The 19,714-nt window shown below is 56.6% G+C and overlaps 11 protein-coding genes across 11 annotated transcripts; 8 read left to right on the top strand and 3 right to left on the bottom strand.

The window, feature by feature from the left end:
• Positions 1-499: 499 nt before the first annotated feature.
• On the top strand, positions 500-1,637 carry ISF_03431 (6-phosphogluconate dehydrogenase 2; the record flags this gene model as incomplete). The annotated part of the gene is made up of 3 exons (XM_018847037.1): positions 500-688; positions 925-1,081; positions 1,162-1,637. 3 exons carry the CDS (start codon positions 500-502, stop codon positions 1,635-1,637), a joined length of 822 nt encoding a protein of 273 aa, XP_018705926.1.
• A 298-nt stretch (positions 1,638-1,935) lies between these two features.
• Positions 1,936-2,327, bottom strand: ISF_03430 (ATPase, V0 complex, subunit E; the record flags this gene model as incomplete). The annotated part of the gene is made up of 3 exons (XM_018847036.1): positions 1,936-2,068; positions 2,146-2,229; positions 2,317-2,327. The coding sequence occupies 3 exons, from the start codon at positions 2,325-2,327 to the stop codon at positions 1,936-1,938; spliced, it is 228 nt and encodes a 75-aa protein (XP_018705925.1).
• Positions 2,328-2,939: 612 nt separating this feature from the next.
• ISF_03429 (6-phosphogluconate dehydrogenase 2) lies at positions 2,940-3,859 on the top strand (the record flags this gene model as incomplete). The annotated part of the gene is made up of 3 exons (XM_018847035.1): positions 2,940-2,984; positions 3,046-3,234; positions 3,347-3,859. The coding sequence occupies 3 exons, from the start codon at positions 2,940-2,942 to the stop codon at positions 3,857-3,859; spliced, it is 747 nt and encodes a 248-aa protein (XP_018705924.1).
• An 828-nt stretch (positions 3,860-4,687) lies between these two features.
• ISF_03428 (acetylglutamate synthase) lies at positions 4,688-6,737 on the top strand (the record flags this gene model as incomplete). Its single annotated transcript, XM_018847034.1, has 2 exons — positions 4,688-4,924; positions 4,980-6,737. 2 exons carry the CDS (start codon positions 4,688-4,690, stop codon positions 6,735-6,737), a joined length of 1,995 nt encoding a protein of 664 aa, XP_018705923.1.
• Positions 6,738-7,321: 584 nt separating this feature from the next.
• On the top strand, positions 7,322-8,658 carry ISF_03427 (BAR domain protein; the record flags this gene model as incomplete). The annotated part of the gene is made up of 5 exons (XM_018847033.1): positions 7,322-7,546; positions 7,609-7,691; positions 7,764-8,385; positions 8,435-8,566; positions 8,623-8,658. 5 exons carry the CDS (start codon positions 7,322-7,324, stop codon positions 8,656-8,658), a joined length of 1,098 nt encoding a protein of 365 aa, XP_018705922.1.
• Positions 8,659-9,153: 495 nt separating this feature from the next.
• Positions 9,154-9,918, top strand: ISF_03426 (NADH-ubiquinone oxidoreductase 29.9 kDa subunit; the record flags this gene model as incomplete). The annotated part of the gene is made up of 4 exons (XM_018847032.1): positions 9,154-9,411; positions 9,459-9,637; positions 9,693-9,797; positions 9,858-9,918. The coding sequence occupies 4 exons, from the start codon at positions 9,154-9,156 to the stop codon at positions 9,916-9,918; spliced, it is 603 nt and encodes a 200-aa protein (XP_018705921.1).
• Positions 9,919-10,473: 555 nt separating this feature from the next.
• On the top strand, positions 10,474-11,727 carry ISF_03425 (hypothetical protein; the record flags this gene model as incomplete). The annotated part of the gene is made up of 1 exon (XM_018847031.1): positions 10,474-11,727. One exon carries the CDS (start codon positions 10,474-10,476, stop codon positions 11,725-11,727), a length of 1,254 nt encoding a protein of 417 aa, XP_018705920.1.
• A 618-nt stretch (positions 11,728-12,345) lies between these two features.
• ISF_03424 (Acyl-CoA N-acyltransferase) lies at positions 12,346-13,002 on the top strand (the record flags this gene model as incomplete). The annotated part of the gene is made up of 1 exon (XM_018847030.1): positions 12,346-13,002. One exon carries the CDS (start codon positions 12,346-12,348, stop codon positions 13,000-13,002), a length of 657 nt encoding a protein of 218 aa, XP_018705919.1.
• A 322-nt stretch (positions 13,003-13,324) lies between these two features.
• On the bottom strand, positions 13,325-14,068 carry ISF_03423 (hypothetical protein; the record flags this gene model as incomplete). Its single annotated transcript, XM_018847029.1, has 1 exon — positions 13,325-14,068. One exon carries the CDS (start codon positions 14,066-14,068, stop codon positions 13,325-13,327), a length of 744 nt encoding a protein of 247 aa, XP_018705918.1.
• Positions 14,069-15,933: 1,865 nt separating this feature from the next.
• On the top strand, positions 15,934-17,345 carry ISF_03422 (cystathionine beta-lyase; the record flags this gene model as incomplete). Its single annotated transcript, XM_018847028.1, has 2 exons — positions 15,934-17,190; positions 17,250-17,345. 2 exons carry the CDS (start codon positions 15,934-15,936, stop codon positions 17,343-17,345), a joined length of 1,353 nt encoding a protein of 450 aa, XP_018705917.1.
• A 311-nt stretch (positions 17,346-17,656) lies between these two features.
• Positions 17,657-19,698, bottom strand: ISF_03421 (WD40/YVTN repeat-like-containing domain protein; the record flags this gene model as incomplete). Its single annotated transcript, XM_018847027.1, has 9 exons — positions 17,657-18,461; positions 18,522-18,622; positions 18,677-18,736; positions 18,800-18,961; positions 19,010-19,030; positions 19,088-19,213; positions 19,271-19,348; positions 19,422-19,580; positions 19,621-19,698. 9 exons carry the CDS (start codon positions 19,696-19,698, stop codon positions 17,657-17,659), a joined length of 1,590 nt encoding a protein of 529 aa, XP_018705916.1.
• Between the last annotated feature and the right edge of the window lie 16 nt (positions 19,699-19,714).

Raw genomic sequence — 19,714 nt, 5'->3', positions numbered from 1 at the left:
TTCTTTTTTCGTTCGTTGCGTCTCATTTTCTATATAAATCGGCTTACTCAAACTTTTCTTCTGTTTGAATTTTTTTATCTCTTCGACACGGCGTTTTGATGGCAAGATGGCATACTTATGAAGGCATTATTCGCCTAGTACGCGCACGTATAGTGTAGCGCTTACGCGACGCAACGGGCATCTGTTATGTATTTCGTTTTATTAAAGATTCAAATCATTTATTAAATGTACTTGTAATAAGTGAACAGCCAACTAGCATATTTGTATAAAAGGTGGCAAGTCTGAGCAAGAGAGTCGTTGCTGACTAACCTGAACTACCTATGTATGTATGTTATGCTAGCATACCTCCCTACCTAGAAGAACTCTGAGCTTGAGGACTTGCAACGACGAATCTCTCGTCACCAACCCGTCGACGGGCCGGTAGACGCGACCCAAAAGGGCGGAAGACAACGACACGACGCTATAAATGGGAGAAAGAAACGACCAAAATTAATCAGCCATGCCGATCTGTATCGAGTGCCGGCACCCGGTCAAGACGCTATGGACGCAGTACTCGGGCGCGGGCGACAAGGCGAGCGGCCACAACATCCGGCTGACGGTCTGTCGCAAGTGCGGGCGCTTCTGTGACAAGTATGTCGAGCACGACTTTGTCGTTCTCTTCATCGACCTGGTCCTCATCAAGCCACAGGTACGCGCGCGAGGGAGAGCAGTCGCGGCACTCGCCGCAGTCGCAGCAGCCACAGACAAATGCGTGACGGACAAGGGCTGACGGGAAGAACTTCCTTGCAGGTCTACCGACACTTACTACATAATACGCTAATGCGCGATGGCGACCGATTCGATGTATGTTTGTGAAGGACATGCTTCTAGGAGAGAAGAGATTGGAAGCAAAAATGCTAACAGGCACGGCGCATGCCATGACAGCCTTCAATCGTTCGGCTCGGCGTCTTACTGCTACTGTTTGATGTCTACCTCACATGGGCGCGCATAGAGAACCAAGGACTGCCCGGCGGGACGCCAGGCGAGAGCCCCTTGGGCCAGCTCGCGCAGCAACCCATTGTGATTCAATACTTCTTCTTTTGTAAGAGCCTCCCGGTTTCCCTCCTCGGCTGTTCTCAAAAGGCGAAGAGTAAAACCAGCCCCGCTAACCCCTTGAACTAGTGATGCTATGCACGCTTTCGACTGTCGCCTTCCACGTCGTGATCCGGTTCCTCGTCGCGTCGTCGCTGTCGCCGCTCGTCGCCCTCGGGGTACTGCCGCGGTACGGGCGGCCCAACTCGGTGTCGACGGCGCTGCTCGTGTCTTCGTCGACGAAGCTGTTTCCGATCCTGCTCGTCATCTGGGACTACGATGTGCCCGCGGCCGCGACGTCGCTCGGCTGGGCCGTCGTCGCCAACAACGTCGAGGCGCTGCGCATCCTGCTAGACTGCCGCTACTACGTCGCCTGCCTGCTGGCGCTGGTCGGCGCCGCGGCGCGCTGGTCGGTCGCGCGGCTCGTGCTCGTCGCGGTATTGGGGCTGCGCGGCGCCCATGACAACCCCATCTCCATCGACGCGGGCATGGCGGCGGACGCCAGGGCGCTCTGGGGCGCGATCACGTACGTCACGAATTGGGCGGGACGGCTGGCTGTCGGGTGACGATGAAAACAAACAGACGCGCGCATGTAATTTATAAACACATAATAACTGGAAATGTATATTATATTCTTGGTGAACCCATGCATACGAGTGTTTCTGGCTTGCACAGCCAGTTCTCTTGCTCCCTTCACTCTGTGCTTGCTTTGAAAATATACACAAAGTTTATAAAACGCCCATGACAAAAATAAAGAAGCTCTTTCAATGATTTGCATTTGTAGTCATACACGGGCGGCCACTCTTGGTTGGCCGCCTTTTCCCTTCGTCCCAAATCGTTCTCTCGGTCGTTCGCTCCTCCCACTTAGTGCTCTAGGAACTGTTCTCGCAGGTCGTGTCGCTTCGGCCGGATCAGGGGATGCAGCTGCGCCAGGAACGTGATCGCCCACATGAGGTAGCAGCTGACGATGGCGAGGATGAGCGACGAGCGCCAGAGTCTAGGAGGCAGCAGGTTAGCAGGGGGGTTGGACGGGCGGGCGGCTGTCGAGAGGAGGGGAGGGGAGTGGCTGCATACACTTGGTTCTCGCCCTTGGGGGAGAGGAACCATGCGGCGGCGCACATGGCGACGATGACGAAGAGGCCGATGAAGACGGAGTACCTGCGGGAGAGACAGCGTTAGCACGAGGTGGGAACAGAGTGTCGGCGGGGGAGAGGCGGCGAGCTTTGGTGGTGTCAATGGGCTTACCCTTGCGCCATTTTTATGTGTGTATTCGAGCTGCCTTTTTGTGAGGTCTGGCCGTGTAGAAGTGCTGCCGCTCGAAGGGTTGGGGATTTGGTGATGCTGCCTGCTGGTGTTGCTGGCAGCAGCTACGTAGACGCTGGCCGTGGGTTGCTAGTGACGGAGCTTCAAAGCTTAGTCATCACGAATTCTTGCCGCCTTCCAAGAACAACCATTCAGGGATGACGGGTATTGATTGGAAATACTACTTTGGTGTATGATTTCTGCGAAAAAGTGAATAAAATAATCGGCTTTAAGTTGCGGATATTGCGGAACGTGGTGCACGTCCGAGACGGCTTCGCGCCTCGCCTTTGGCTACCGATGATGGATGCATGCAATTAAGTGGGCTAGAGAGCCAGCCGATGGTCGTAACGCCGGGAACTATCGTGTGCTATGAAATCACTGACAAATCGCTTTGGCACACAACTTGCCGTCCTGTCCCGAGGCTGGCAGATGTACTTAATATTCTGCTCCCTCACGACTTTTACAAAATCCAAAAGGGCTTTTCTGCATCAGCTTCCAGAAGCTCAGTCCACATCTACGATCTACACATTGCACAGTCAACGGCAAGCACACATATCACAGCAACGATGGCGCCAACATTGCTCTGGATCGGGCTCGGCAACATGGGCCGTGTACGTTATTGACATTCCCTTGAGCCGCTGTGTATCCTGCCGCTAACAGCCAAGACTGTAGGCCATGTGCAAAAACATTGTCGAAAAGGGCAATCTTGACTCGCCGCTGCTCATCTATAACCGCTCCAAGCAGCGAGCTGTCGACTTGAGCCAGAAGCTGCCCGCCGGCAAGACGGAGGTCGTCGACTCGCTCGTTGACGCCGTCGCCAAGGCCGATGTCATCTTCAGCTGCGTCGCCAACGACGATGCCGTCAGCGAGACCGTCTCCACGGCCCTGCAAACTGACGTCCACGGCAAGCTCTTCGTTGAATGCTCCACGATCCACCCGGACGCGACGCAGGCGACACGCTGAGGCCGGACAGCTCATCGCCGTGCTCGCCGGCCCCGCGGCGAGCGTGGACCGCGCGCGGCCCTGGTTCGTGGGCGTGACGGCGCGCGCGGACGTCGACATGTCCGACCTGCCGTACGGCCGCGCGACGACGCTCAAGGTGATCGGCAACACCTTCGTGCTCAACATGGTCGAGCAGCTCGCCGAGGCGCACGTGCTGGCGGAAAAGTCCGGGCTGGGCACGCGGCCGCTGCACGACCTCGTCGGCGCGCTGTTCCCGGGCCCGCACGCGGCGTATAGCGAGCGCATGCTCTCGGGCGACTACCACCGCCGCAGCGAGCCGCTCTGGGCGGTCGACCTCGCGCGCAAGGACGCCCGCCACGCGAGGGCGCTCGCGGAGGCGGCGGGCACGACGCTGGCAAACGTGGAGACGGCGGACAGGCACCTGGCGAGTTTGAAAGAGCATTCCGGCCCGTCGGGGGATATCGCGGCCATCTATGGTGTGGTGCGCATGGAGGCTGGCCTCAAGTTTGAGAATGATGCTTAAGAAGGGAAGTTGGAGGAAGAACAGATGAAGTGACGAGATAGTTTGAAACGAAAAATGGGCCTCGGCAGCCTGTCAGCCAATAGGAGACCAGAGGCTATGAGCTTGGAACGGCGAAAAGAAATACGTACGTTTCATTTACTAATAGAAAACACGATGTATATTGGAATATTGCTCCTTGGAGTCAGCATACGGAGTACATGTTAGTGACTGCAACCAGCTGCGACGTGGGATTGGCTCCTAGGCCTCCTGCATATATGCCTCAGCTACATTGATTACGTGCGCCACGGCATATTTGGGTATCTATATGTATGTATGTGTATATATTCAAGCCGACCTATCTCATATATTTTGCAGACCCTCCTTGTTTAATTAATCAAAACCACATGTTTCCATATTACATCTTCGGAGCTAGATCGGCACGCCTCGGCAGTGACCGTCTTCTCCGGTTGGTTCAGGGCGTTGGATAGCAAAAAGTCCACTAAAGTCCACAGAAGAAGCCACTGAAGCGCTCTCTGACCGCTGCACAGATTAGCGGCCCGCCTTGACTCACCCACCCAACTTACACCAAAAAACCTTTGGCTTTGCGCTCCTGCCCAAACCAAACTCACTCTTACCCCAACAATTAATATGCCTGGCGTTTTCTTGAAAAGCGAAACCGCATGAGAGACGACAAACGGTGGGTGTCCTAAGAAAGCTGGCCGCAGCCAAGCGTGTGCCCGTCGTCCTCGCGCCAACGAGATAAGGCCAAAAAATACTGTGTTTCCCAAAGTTAAGTCCCGTCTCACCTCTGACTGGAAAACCCCCCGGTCACCGCCTCACAACAACACCATGGCCTGGGGAACTGCTGGGAAAAAGGTAGCTTTGGGCTGCGGCTCCGGCATCTCGGCGGCGAGCGCACGCTCCGTGGGAGAGAAGAGGCGTCTCGCGCACAGCATGGCCAAACAGACAACCATCAAACCACTCGCAGCGGCTACAACGACTACGACGACCGTGGGCAGCGCTGACGCAGGGAGGCCCATGTCATCATCCTCCGTGGCTAGAGTCAAGAAACAAGCCCTAGAACGAGTATTTCTACCGCTCTCGCATGCTTTGCTGCCACATAGCACTGACCAATATCTAGGATGTCATTGTCTCGGTGCTGGAGTCCTCGGCTACGAGAAGGGATGCCAAAGGCTATCTGCAAAAGTACGCCGCCAATCAACCAAGTAAACCGGAATCGGACAAGACTACGGGCCTTCAGAACTCCATCAGTGCCCCTGCCGTGTCAGAGCCCATCAATATCGCCGTCATGATGCTTCGCGATCCGCAGCATCTCGTCCAGAGCACACTCGATGGCATTGCCAGGACCATTGCGCAGCTGCGGGCGCTGGGCCTTCTCAGCGCTGTTGTCATCGAGTGCACTGGAGACAGTAGCCGGCAGCTCTTTGACGACGAGGCGCTTCGGCTCTGCGAAGCCATCGACAATTTTGGCAAGCCCGGGGCCAAACTTATCAGCGACATCTTCCTCGGCAAGACCTCGGACGCGCACCAGCAGCTTTCAGCATACTCCAACCCCATCAAGGTCAGCGATCGCGGCCTGCTGAAGCACGCATTTCAGCACGAGCTTATTCCCGTCGTCACGTCCGTGTCTGCACGCGACGAACTCCACGCGGCGGAACCTGCCAGCGCGGAGCAGACGGTGCTGGCGTTGACAGCGTTCCTGTCTGGCCTTCAGTTCGGGAGGCCCCCTCTTCCGGATGCGAGCGGCAACAGCAAGAACATCTGGCGGCCGGAAAAGATTGCTTCGGTGGAGCGTGTCATTTTACTTGATGCGCTGGGCGGCACGCCGACCTCTGGTCGTGGTGTCGGCGTCTGCCATCGCTTTATCAATCTTGAGCAAGAATACGACAGGCTTCGTGACCAGCTCCTAGGGCCAGAGGGGTCACCAGCGACGGGAAGCCCCAGCGGCAAGCCGACTACGAACAACCACGTCTCAAATCTGACCCTGGCCAAAGAAACGCTGACCATCTTGCCGCCGTCATCCTCGGCCCTTATCACCACGCCTTTGGCGGCCGCAAACACGAGTCCGAGCTACTCGGAGCCCCGGTCAATAAAGATGGAGGAGAGTCAATTAGGATTCGATGGCATGGTGACTACACGCAAGAAGCACAACCCGATTCTTCACAACCTCTTGACGGACAAGCCAATGTATTCGTCATCGCTGCCGCTCCAGCGCATCCAAGACGGCGGCTACAGAGTAGACCCGAGGGACTCTACGGCGGCTACGTTGGTCAAGAGGGGCATGCCATTAACCATCTATCCAGATCCGCGGGAGAACCCTTGGCGGCCACCTCAGCCCGGCGCACCGCGCTGCCGGCTGACAGACAAGAACGTTGACCTGCCGCGGCTGGTGCACCTCATCGACGACTCCTTCGGGCGCAAGCTGGACGTCCAGCACTACATGGACCGCGTCAAAGACAACCTCGCGGGCATTATAATCGCCGGCGAGTACGAGGGCGGCGCGATCCTAACGTGGGAGAAGCCCGAGGGCGTGACGGACCAGGAGGCATATGAGCGTGGGCTCTGGGTGCCGTACCTCGACAAGTTCGCGGTGCTCCGGTCGCGGCAGGGCAGCGGCGGCGTGGCGGACATTGTATTCAACGCCATGGTGCGGGACTGCTTCCCCGAGGGCGTCTGCTGGCGCAGCCGCAAGAACAACCCGGTGAACAAGTGGTACTTTGAGCGCTCAGTCGGCACCATCAAGCTCTCCGACTCCAACTGGGCCATGTTCTGGACGACGCTGGGTTTGTGCGGGCGGCAGCCGAAGCTGCAGCATTACGAATCCGTGTGTCGTAGTGTGCAGCCGAGCTGGGCAGACAATAATCATATTGTAGACTAGAGAGGAGGCATGGGGTGGTTCATTGGGTGGCGTTTTGAGGTGCACGGTGAATTTTTTCATCACTTAATTTTCTAATTTTACCCAATCTTTTGGATTGAGTCTTGGGAGCCTGGAGTTTCTCATCTATGAATCCATTTACTCAGTATTTACTGGCAACAAACAGCCTGGAGTGAGATCCTACCTCCAAGTATCCGTCATTGGGAACGCCACGAGTCGCCACGGTCCGTGTTATCGTGCATGGCAGCCGTTATCATTGCTTCTGTCATGTAACATGTCCAGAAACGGACGTCATTGCATCACGTGCAGGTGACGAAAGCTACTGTAGCAGAAAGCTTGGCTCGCTTTTTAGGCGGCCCGTCAGCGCTGTTATCGGGGCTGCCTGCTGTCGCTGTGGCCACTGTGGAAACCCCTGGGTGGATCACCCTCTGCGCGCCATTTCGCTTGTGACGCTGTTCCTTCATCGAAACGTTAGTAGTAGCAACTGAGCAGTACAACTTTGCCAAATACGACCCCTCTGCGCATTTTCCGATTCGCCTTCTATACCCTTTTATCCAGTTTCAGTTGGTCATTCTTCTTCATTCAAGATGGACTTCTCCAAGTTTGGCAAGAATCTCTCGTATGTCTCCGAAGCTGTCGCTATCGCTTGGTTGCGCAAGCTTCCCTCCCCCCACGTTGGCAATCAGGGTCAAGCTCTAGCTAACACGATGCCGCGTTTGCGCTCCGGCAGCAACTTTGGCGCGCAGATCACGCCGTTTGCGTCGCGCACCTTCCAGTACACCAAGGAACAGTTTGGTCAGACCGAGGACAAGGTGGGGGGTGCACGCCTGGATAACTCGCCTGCAGCCAGCCGTTAACCGTTGGCGCATTACAGACTCAGCTGCCCGCCGACTACATCGACCTCGAGAAGAAGGTCGACGCCCTCAAGCAGGCTCACCAGAAGATGCTCAATGTTACGTGAGTGATATTCTCGCAGCGAATGCTTCGCGACTCGCTACAGTCGTGTCTCTTTCTTCCGCTAACGGCAAGCTCGCCTCTCGTCCCCGGCCGCAGCCAGCAATACTCCAACGAAGCGTACGACTACCCCCCGAACGTGAAGGAAACATTCCAGGATCTCGGACGCACCGTCAGCGAGAAGGTCTCCCTCCTGTCTTCTGCGACTAGCACCGCCGAAGCTCAGGCTGCCCTCGTCGCTCCCCCATCGGCCAAGCCCCAGCCGAAGACCTTTAGCCATGCCATTGCCCGCGCCAGTCTCGCCTCCAGCCAGACCCTGCACCAGAACCACACCGGTGCTGGCGAGGACCCTCTGGCCACCGCTCTCGAGAAGTACGCTCTCTCCATGGAGCGCGTCGGCGAGGCTCGTCTGGCCCAGGACTCTCAGATCCAGAGCCGCTTCCTCGCCGGCTGGAACACCACCCTCAACACCAACATCATGTTCGCGACTCGCGCCAGAAAGAACGTTGAAAACTCCAGACTCTCCCTGGATGCAGTCAAGGCTCGCGTCAAGGGTACCACTTTCAAGCTTGGCCAGGGCTCTTCTGCTGCTGCTCACGAGGAGCCCGAGCTCAGCCCCGAGGCCCAGGAGGAGATTGAGAAGGCCGAGGACGAGTTTGTCACGCAGACCGAGGAGGCTGTCGGTGTCATGAAGAACGTGAGTTAAGTGAAAGGTGCAGTTGTACCCCCGGAAGCTAACGATTTAGGTTCTTGACACTCCTGAGCCGCTGCGCAACCTGTCCGAACTCATCAATGCCCAGATTGAGTACCACAAGAAGGCTGCTGAGATTCTCGGCGAGCTTGCCCCCATTATCGACCAGCTGCAGACTGAGCAAGAGGTATGAACTGCATTTTAATGTGGCTCACTCTTCGGTGCGGCTAATCAACCATATAGGCGAACTATCGCAAGGGTCGCGAAGATGCTGCCTAAGTGTGAGAGGTTTGTATGAAGGGCGGATATACGACGGCAGGTCTACCAGTAGACTTGCCCCCGAAAATTTATATTTTCTTTGTTTTTTCTTGTTAACTAGGCATCAAAGGCTTGCCTATACAAAGTGGCCAGCTATGACATGGCTCTGTTCCACCACAGTGGACACTTGTAACTCGATCACAGTATTGTAGCAGTGTCGCTTGAATAGGCGCTGCATGGAGCGACAATGTAAAGTTCAATTCCATTACATCAAATAAATGCAAAACCAAGAGCATTACTTGCCTTCAGCCTTTTCATGCTGTTCACATTTGCAAGAATGGTTCACCTCCATTGACAGTGAGGACAGCACGTGATCCTGCACGTGATGCACGCTTGGTAATTGCTCAACCTCATTGGAGGCTAGGCTAAGGCAATGAGCATAATCTCTGTGCAGACCGTTCGAAAGCCGATCCTCAACACAACGGCGACAGATTTTGCCAATTGCACTCGCCCAGCATGCGGCCAACATTTCGAGCGCTCGCGCGCTACCTTGAACCCGGCACGCCCACGGGGCTGACGGGCCTGTGGACGCACGCCACCCCCCGATCGACGCTCCTCTTCCTCTACGGCAGCACCCTCGAGAAGCTGCAGTCGCTGCCGGCGACCTCCCTATACCGCCAGTCCGTGGAGGCGGTGACGAAGCACCGCCTGGCGCTCGTCGAGCAGTTCACGCCCCCGGGCCACGAGGAGTGGGCGGCCAAGGCGCGGGAGCTGGTGCGGGAGGGCGGCGCGGCGGGCGCGTCTTCGTGGTCGGCTCCAAGCACCTGCCCGGCGACGAGCGCGTCGAGGAGTGGGACGGCGAGGAGAACGAGGGCGGCGAGCTCGAGGGCATCCGCACCCCGGCGGAGCGCGCGGACCAGGCCGTCTGGTCGGAGCGCAAGGCGCTGGAGGACCACGACAAGATCGAGTGGGCGGACGAGCCGCAGCTGACGGCGGACCAGTGAGTCTTGACCTGCTGACCGGTGCTGCGGATGGGAAACTGATGACGTTTGTAGGATCCACGAACTCGAGCAAAAGATTGGTGCTGGCCTCATCGAGGAGGTCATTGAGGTTGCCGAGGGCGAGCTGAAGATTATCGAGGCCATGGAAAAGGCCAAGGTGTAAGTTTCGTCCCGAGGACGAGCTCCGGCATGATCTGCTTTGCTAACGTTTTTGTGCAGCTGGGAAGATCTCGAGGAGAAGCCCGTCGAGGGCCAGTGGACATACTTCGACCGAACCTGAACACAATAACCTGGCTGCTGGCGTTTCCTTTTAATGTCGTTTGTAAAGTAGATGGAACGAGCTGTACATCAACGGTGGAATACGTTGGCTCAATAGACGAAAAATCATATTACACTTTGTGCGTTGCTGTCTGATGGGCTTGCACCAAGACCAGATGTAGATCTATTTTGCTGTTATGTGATTTTGCTCTGGCAATCCGCTGCTACGGTGGTCGCCTTCATCTGTACGTAGATGCCTACTAACGCTACTTTTTTGGCCAAGTTCATCTCGCCTGAACAAGGTACTTCACCACTAATACCAAAATAATTAAGCCGTTTACTTAAATCTTTCCTTCTTAGCTTAAATACCGGATTTTCCAGGCATCCGCGGAGTGTGACCAACCCTGTGTTGCCAGACTGTGCGAATCATATCTACTAGGCCGCAGCTGCCAAAATTCAGATCCAGTTTCCACTCTTCAACTTCACATTCACATTCACCGCCATGAGCTGAACAAACGCCCAGTCGCACATCGCACATCGTCAAGGCGTATTTGAATCCATCAAATGACCCATCAGAATGGCAGGGAAGCGTAAACGCGATAGGGACCTCAGCCTCCCTCCGCCCTCGGCGCAGGCCATCAATCCACACAGCTACCCGCCAGCAAAGCTTGCACAGTTTGCCGTGGCAGGCCTCTCAGACACCGACGAAGACCCTGCCAAGGAGATAAAGGACTTTCCGCACCGTGGATTCAAGTACCAGCCCTCCGAACCGGCCTTGGAGTCCGATTACGATATAGGCCCCGAGGATGAGGGTGACGACGAGCCGGCCCCGGAGACGAAACCAAAGAGAGTGCCAGACGCGCATCAGCGGCACCTGGCTGTCCTCACCAAATCTATACACCAGCTTCTCGGCCAGGGCCATGTGGCAAAGGCGGCCCGCGCTTTCGGACTGGCGCTGCAGCTACGGCCGAGCTCGCGCCCTCTGGACCTTCGTCACGACAACCTGTGGGCCCTTGGAGCAGAGATAATCATGCGCGAAGGCGAGGAGTATCTCGAAGAAGCTCGGAGGAACAAGGATAGCCAGGATAAACAGGAATATGGGGGCACCCTTGGCACGGGAGACGGATTTCAAGTTCCTCCACCACGTTGGGGCTCAGCAGCCAACATGAACAAGTTGAGAGCATACCTCGAGACGCTGATCCGACAGCACCCATACGACCACAGGGCCCCCAAGAAGATCTCGGCGCTGCAATTCAACATTAGTCTGTACAGCTCCGAGGTTTACAACATCTACGCTGAGTACGCGGCCGGTCTCGCGGGGGCGGGGACGCAGACGGAGGACGAACCTCCAGTCGATGAAAGCCCGGTGCACGACTACGTCAACATGTCGCTGGAGACGCTGGATGAGGACCGGAGCTTCCACTTTACCGAGCCGCGCCGCCTGAAAGAACTTTCTTTGACCCCCCAGGACAAGATCCGGACGCAGACCCTAGGCGCTATCAAGACCGTGGCGGCACGCATGGACGCGCTCATGCGCGAGCTGCCGTACAGCAAGAACCATGAGATGCTCCGGTTGCGCGCCGCAGCGTCGCTGTTTATGGCTGATCTTGTGGTCCCAGCAGCTGGCGGTGCGGCGGCTGAGGATCCGCAAGTCGTCGACGATCAGCGTCGCCGGGACATCGAGGCGGCGAGGCAGGTGCTGCGGACGGTCCTGGGGAGCGGAGGGATCCTTGACGACGCGTCGCGGGCGCTGGTCGAGGCGGACGAAGCCGAAGAGAGCTTGCGCCTGGAGGCTCAGATTTACTCTGCCACACCTACCCGCGAGACTTGAGGTACGGAAGTGTCAGAAATTACACCTGAGTTGAAGCGCTGCGGTTTTCGTAATGCCACAGCTTGCCCATTCAACAACAATCAGTCTGCAAAAAGTGGTTGCAGTTTTCGCGGCACCTTCAATCATCGCATGCAGAAATGCTTGCCAAATAATAGAAACCCGGACGGCGGGCTCTTCTGCATGGTTGCTGGCGCTGAAGAGCTGGCGATGGGTCCGAACAGAGCGCCAGGCTAATCCAGGCCTTTAGTTGACAGCCTTGTTTGCATATACGGCTGCCGCCACTACGCTATTTCCAGAAGGAAGCAAGAGGTGTTCCCCGTTCCTGCGTGGACGAATTCTCGGGGATTGTCGTTTACGGCATAGGATTACGACGACGCCTCGCGGCTGATGATGACAGCCTCAAGGCGAACGTCCCCCTCAGCTAACCCCCCCAGCTGCCTCATTCGGCCGTTTAGCCTCGTTTATCCCCCTTTGAACGAGTTGCACGGGGCTTATATATTGCTCATGGCCCCCTTTCTCCCCGAGGTTGCTCTTTGCTACTGGGTCACGGTAGCTGGACGATCATATACTTCTTACACGGCACCAACAGCCACGTCACCCAACCAACCAACCCACAAAATGTCTATTGACTTTTCATCCGTCTTCAGTTCGGAGCGGCTCATCTACGAGCCCTTCGACAATGCCGACGAGGACACCAAAAAGTTCCTCTACCACCAGATGGCCATGAATCCGGAGATCAAGGGCCTCGACAGCATTCAGGCCTTCACCCCACTGTCCAAGACTAGCTACTACGAGTCACTGGGCCACTGGAAAAACAACTTGATGAACGTCATCTTCTGCCTAAAGCCCGACGGCTGGGACGAGCTCTCGCGCGACTACACCCGCGAGGAGCACGCTAAGGGTGGCCTGCGCGGCGTGCCTGTTGGCATGATGTGCCTTGCAGCGCTTCCTGCGTCGCTCGCGCACCACCGCCGTGCGGGTGTAGGCATGTCGGTCAGCGCGGCGCATCAGGGCCGCGGCTACGGCACCGAGGCGCTGCGGTGGATCGCGGGCTGGACGTTTGACTACGGAAACATGCACAGCCTCTTCCTGCAGACCAGCAGCCTGAACGAGAAGGCAATTCACGTCTACAAAAAGGTTGGCTTCGTGGAGGATGGCCGGGAGCGCGAAGCACTGTACCTGGCGGGAAGGTGGTTTGATACTGTGCACATGTCGATCCTGGAGCAGGATTGGAGAGCGAATCAGGGAGGCGAGAAGAGTTATTCGGAAGTTTGATCTGTTAGTTATAGAAGTATGGTCACAATTTCATGACGAGAAGCATAAGCAAGCTTTCGAAGGCCGTCATGTTGAGGTCTTGCATCCAACTACGCGCCATAGGAAGGGGTTACAGCGGAGTTAGCAGCATTGAATGCATGTATTATCAAGCCAGACTAAAATCGATAGAAACTATGAAATTTTTTAACAACATTTTGACGTGAGTTGCAAGACACGATGCAGCTTCAATCGAAATGAGCGAAGGGCGACCGTCCAACATGGCGTGTAATATCAACCCGCAAGTAGCAAGCAATTGAAACCCCCGACACGCCTTTCTCTTCAATCATACAAGATCAACTTTGCCAAGATCGGCGCAGGCGTACTTGGCAGCAGCCGCCACGGTATCCTTCCAGACATGAAACTCGGCGTCGTTCCGGGGTGCATAAAACAGCGTGTATCCCCAGCCCAGCAGGGTGCCGCTGAGGCGGTGGCGCTGGCCCCAACCGGCCTCGATGAGGCGGCGCGAGTCGGCCAGCGAGAGCACGAGGTGCGTGCTGCCGTCCGGGGGGTGCACGTGCGCGACCTCGCCGCGGGTCCGCTGCAGGTGCCTGGGCCGGACGGCCTCGCGGTCCTTGTGCAGCTGGAGCGCCGGCACGGGGCCCTCGAGCTTGGACAGCTCGAGCTGCAGCAGCGTCGGGTTGGTGTGGGCGAGCGCCTCGAGGTGGCCGGCCATGCGTGCCTTCATGGCGGCCGACGCGGCGTCGCTGACCTGGCGCTGCGGCGCGGTGAAGCCGGGGATGGAGGGCCGGTGGCCGGCGCGGGCGGGGAGCGGCGCGGCAGGGAGGAAGGACTCGGCGGCGTGGGGGCCGGTGCGGGCAGCCTCGATGGCGAGGTCGTAAGGTGCTGGTACGAGAGTGTCCTTGCGGCTCTTGCGGGTGAGCTTGAGCTGCGTGCACCACCCGCTGAAGTTGCCGGGCAGGCCGTGGTCGCCGAGGGCGCAGTAGGCCCGGTAGTCGCGATAGGCAACAACGAGGAGGGTAGAGAGGGCGACGGCCGCGCCGGCCACTGCATATTGTGTCGTGGACATTGTGGTCAAGACTGGTTGGTATGCGTCGATGATGAAGAATTTATTATGCGGTGTAAGTGAAGGTGAATGAGGCGGAAGGAGGTGATGGCATGGCTGAAGAGGAGAAATACGAAAAGACGCGGCGTATCTCGAGTTAATATACTTTTTAAAAAATTCTTGTTAAAATAAAAGCAAAACCAAGACGCGTAATCAACACCGTAGGGCATGATATCACGACGACGTTGTTGCTTGGTCGGATATGCAGATTGCCTAATTGGGAATATTTTGAAGCTCGTATGTCCGAGGCGAGCGACGACCCGATAAGGCACGGCGTGGCAACGGGAGTGTTGCACGGAACCTAAGCCGGCCAAGTTTGGAGAAGTGGCTATTTTTAGGGCAATTAGAAATGAATCATACATGGTTCGACGGATCTATTCGAAAATCGAGGCAAGTCCATTATGTGTCAAAGGGTCGCAAGAACGTTGTAGGTCCTCGGGAATATGCTCGCTCAACAACTTACCAGCTGATGAACATGTGGTAGACCATGGCGTGAATTTTCGCGACTGTTCTGAGCACTTCAGTCGTCATTGAACTAAGAGGCTTCCTCAGTTACGGAGGGTGGCATCCCGTCAGTCGGTCATCTACACATAGCCCGGTTGGTGGGTTGTTGGCTGGAGACCGATGCTGAACTCGATCATCTCACTTCGCTGCCTGGATAGCTACTTTCTGCTGCTTTAGTTTTGTAATTGGTACTATGCATGCATTCTCATAACGATTTTCATTTTACCCCACCCACTCTTGTTTGTACACTGTACCATAACTCACACTATGGAGGAGAGCAAGAGCAGTATACGTACATACGAACCCGTCACGGATACGCCAGGCCGATGATGACGATTTTTGTTCCCTTTTGTTTTTTCTTTCTACTTGAATGAATTAATTAGTTAATTAATTTTTTCTTTTACCTTTTTGCGACACATGCTTCTGCTTCTTCTTCTTCTGCGTGGTGTATTGGTTTGTTGAGTACGGCCGTTCCGGATTGTCGCACCGGACCGTCGCGGATATTTAACGGGTACATGCTGTACATAAAGACGTTAATAATAAGTAGTCCTTATTATAGCCCAATTTTATTTCGAATAACAATTAGCTAACTGGTGGTCGTGTCGGCGGATCTGCTGGGCCATCAGTCACCCGTTCCATTTCTCATTTTGCGAGGCCGGAGCTCAGAAACCGAACCCCGATCACGTCATTCAGGGCTACCCCACAAACAGTAGGTACAATGTACAAGGCGATCGTGCCAGCAGAGAGAGTCGCTGTTTTGGCTGTCGTGTGAAGCTGCTGTAAATATTGAGAAAAATGGAATAAAATTTCAGCTGTAAATCGTCTCTGCTCTCTTATAGCTAATGCAGCAGATGTCTGTAAAAGAAATCTTTTTTTTTTTCCCCTGTTGGTACCTATCAATGGCCAGCATCCATCCCCAGCTCCGCTCCGCGGCCGACAGCGGGCGGTGACCCTGGCTGCTGGCGATTGCGTGCCAGCAACCTTGACTAACGGGTATACTTATTGAAAGCACCGTGGGCCACCAAACTCTGAGGTACCTACTGCTGCGACGCCTGTGGATTCCTGTGTGACTGAGACTGAGACCGACTGCCGTCTCTGTACTCAACACCACCACATTTTTTTCTTCACAGCTCAACATTTCCTACGTCTTTCTACTCCTACCATACCCATCCCTTATCATCTTCATTCAAACCTCGCATCTGTCCTGCGCCTGCTGCCATCTCGACCATCGGCATTGACTTGCGCTGGACGCACAATCCCAACCTACAAAACACACATCCGCACCCGCACGCTCACCCCTCCCGCCTCACATCCTTAACCCCGCCATGTCGTCCAACCCGCCTCCGGCTCCCACCCCCGGCGCCGGCGCCGCCGATGCCGTCAGCAAGATCACAGTCGCAGAGACTCTCAACCTGCCGCCCTCGCCCGCACCCTCGAGCCCGCGCAACGGCCGCCGCCGGTACGCCCTCGCCACCGAGCTTGTCTACACCGAGGGCAAGGATCAGTACGGCGCCTCGAGCATCCCAATCTACCAGTCAGCCACCTTTAAGCAGACCTCAGCCGCCGGCGGCCAGCAGGAGTACGACTACACGCGCTCCGGCAACCCGACCCGCACTCACCTTGAGCGCCACCTCGCCAAGATCATGGGCGCCCACCGCGCCCTCGCCGTCTCCTCGGGCATGGGCGCCCTGGACGTCATCACCCGTGTGCTTCGGCCCGGCGACGAGGTCATCACCGGCGACGACCTCTACGGCGGCACCCACCGCCTGCTGACCTACCTCGCCGCCCACTCCGGCATCGTCGTCCACCACGTCGACACCACAAAGGTCGCCGCCGTCGCCGCCCGCCTCTCCCCGCGCACCACCATGGTCCTCCTCGAGACGCCGACCAACCCTCTCATCAAGATCGTCGACATCCCCTCCATCGCCACCGCTGCCCGCGCCGCCAACCCGCGCGCCCTAATCGTCGTCGACAACACCATGCTCTCGCCCATGCTCTGCAGCCCGCTCGACCTGGGCGCCGACATCGTCTACGAGTCCGGCACAAAGTACCTCTCCGGCCACCACGACATCATGGCCGGTGTCGTCGCCTGCAACGACCCGGCCCTCGCCGACCGCCTCTTCTTCACCGTAAACTCCACCGGCTGCGGTCTCTCTCCTAACGACTCCTTCCTCCTCATGCGCGGCGTCAAGACCCTCGCGATCCGCATGGACAAGCAGCAGGCCAACGCCCAGGCCATCGCCGAGTTCCTCGAGCAGCGTGGCTTCCGCGTCCGCTACCCGGGCCTCCGCTCCCACCCCCAGTACGACCTCCACTGGTCCATCGCCCGCGGCGCCGGCGCCGTTCTCGCCTTCGAGACCGGCGACCCTGCCGTCTCCCAGCGCATCGTCGAGGCCGCCCGCCTCTGGGCCATTAGCGTTAGCTTCGGCTGCGTCAACAGCCTCATTAGCATGCCCTGCCAGATGAGCCATGCCAGCATCGACGCCAAGACTAGAGCCGAGCGCCAGATGCCCGAGGATATCATCCGTCTCTGCGTCGGTATCGAGGATGTCAACGACCTCATTGACGACCTGTCTCGTGCTGTAGGTTTCCCTTCCCTTTCGCCTCCGCTTAGGGCTGTGTCTAACAAATCTTCATCTAGCTGGTGCAAGCCGGTGCCGTCACTGTCACTCTAGATGGATTCCACGCCACTGGTGAAGCGGAAAAGCTTGGACAAACACCCCTGACTGCCGAATAAACGCTTCCTTTTCTGGCAACGACTGTCAAGTCATCACCCATGTAGAATTTTTCATGACACTGCAATTCGGCTCAGGCGGAGGTTCATCTCTTTGTTTATTTCCCTTTTATTGCGTTTAACCATCACTGGCGTTGACTTACTGGAGCAATTGGCACCCAAAATATACATATACCGTTCAAGAAATAGATGACTCTTCATGACCTTTTTTTTCCATTCAAGTGCCCAGTGAACTCTGATGCTTCTACTTCTTCTTAATGCTGTCTCTTTTGAGTTTTCATTCTGCCTCCTACCGCAGTCTCTCCCTTTCTCCCTTACTTCGCCCACCGCTGCAGAACTAATGCCGTGTTGGAGCTGCCCACCACGACGCACCACTCGCCACCGGGACTCCACGCCGCTTGCCGCCCGACAAACGTCGACGCCGACGACTCGGTGCGGTGGGCGCTGATGGGCTCGTGTGGATCCTCCGTGCTGTACTTGGCCGCCCAGGATTCGAGCGTCTCCGCGCTCAGTCCCGGCGTCGCTTTCGCCGCACCGCTGGCCGGTCCCGGCTCACCGTGGCCGCCCCGCGACGACGACGTCGTGCTGACCGACGCGGCCCCGGCGGCACCCGCGCGCTTCTCCTTGACGCCTTTGATGCGGCCGTACATGTCGGCGCGCTGCCGGGGGATGATGGGCTTCAGCCAGCTGGGCAGCACCGGCGGCTGCGCGGTGCGCTCGCGGTCCCGCAGCGCGCTCATGACCTCGCGGTAGGCGACGAGGCGGTGCAGGTCCCAGAAGAGGATGTTGCCCCCGGCGTTGCAAAAGGCCAGCACCGGATTCTGGCCAGGCACGTGGTGCAGGCCGAAGCGCATGAAGAACTGGGGGCCGCAGTTGGGCGTGTGCAGCTCCAGCAGCCGCACGTACTGCACTGGGGACTCGGGCGTCAGCGTCGGCTGGAAGAAGGACCGTGTCAGGCGTGATTGGTCGTCTGGGCCGGCCAGTACGGCCGCCTGGACGGTAGGTGCGTCGGTCTGTGGCGGCAGCGGGTCGTCGGGCGCGAATCCCACGATGCGCCAGAGCACAATGACGTTGTCGTGGCATGCTCGGGACAGAATTTCGTCGCCGAAAAAGGCGACGCTAGGGGGTGATTATTAGTGTTTGGCTGGAAAATGTGAATTGGCAACGGGGCAGACGCACCAGTCTACGATGCCGCTGTGGACGGCGGATGTGGAAAAGTGAGGGTAGTGTACTTGGAACGGCGTGATGACGGGCTTTGTTGGGAGATCCGGTACGGTCCACTGTTCGAACTGTCAGCGTATCGTTAGGAAGTAGCATTTATGATGAAGAATTACGAGGTTGATAATTTGGTCGTGACCACCCGAGAGAAGATAGCGTCCAGTGTGATGGAATGACTGCGAGCGTTGTCAGCACAAGACCTGAAACGGAGCGATGTTGCCTTGCTCGGAGGTGCTTACCAAGCTGAGCAAATTCCCATAATGTCCTTCTCCAGCGAGAATGCACAAACATGGATTTGATCTAAACCTTTCCTCGACGCTCCAGATTCGAATGCTCGTGTCGTTGGACGCCGAGGCGATGATTGAGGAGTCTACCGGCGAAGTCGCAAGATCATTGACGTCCTATTCGGGGTTAGAGTAATGGTGACTCTCCAGGCAAATCAAACGTACACCTCCGTGGCCAGAGAAAGACTGTTAGACGTCAGTTTAGTCGGAGGTGTGAAAATGGATTGCTGAGTGGCCACTCACGTCTACTAGTGTGCCATTTCGAACATCGTAGATTTTCACCTTGGCATCTCCGCCACCTATGCAAATGAACGGGGCTCCAGTGATGGGGTCCTTCGTCCACGTACAGCAGCAGCCTGACGCATCCTCCTAAAGAGTGCAATTAGTGAATCGTGTATGTTTGGTATCCGAGAGGATTCCACATACGTCATCATCTCTTATGATGGATAGGACCGAGCATGGATTTGCATCTCCACTGTCAGAAGAAAGCTTGCAAATCAGAACCTATTGCTGGTAAGCTTGAAAACACACTTTCTGGGTCGATGTGTGCCTGTGAACTTGCGTGTTTCTTGCTCACGGCTGCAAATACAGGATCGCAGTTAAGTGGCTGGTATGGACAGAATTTGACGTCAAAAAACTCTGCGAGGCTTGAGTTAGCCAATAATTTAACCCAATGTGCAAGCAAGGTGACAATACCGGCAACGTCGTCGTCGTTATTTAGGAATCTGGTATCATCCTGTGCCAATGTCAACATGAGCATCGGCGCGCGGGTTTACTGTGAGACGAGCCTCGAAGCCAAATGAGACGCGCAACTTAGGCAGATGGAACGCAGAGTCGTCAGTCGACGCCGTCATATTGACAATCTTCGGC

This window comes from Cordyceps fumosorosea (genome assembly GCF_001636725.1).
Source record: "Cordyceps fumosorosea ARSEF 2679 chromosome Unknown scaffold_6, whole genome shotgun sequence".
In the NCBI taxonomy this organism is placed as follows: domain Eukaryota; kingdom Fungi; phylum Ascomycota; class Sordariomycetes; order Hypocreales; family Cordycipitaceae; genus Cordyceps; species Cordyceps fumosorosea.
Note: the sequence above shows the minus strand (reverse complement) of the source record. Positions and strands in the feature narration are given on the sequence as shown.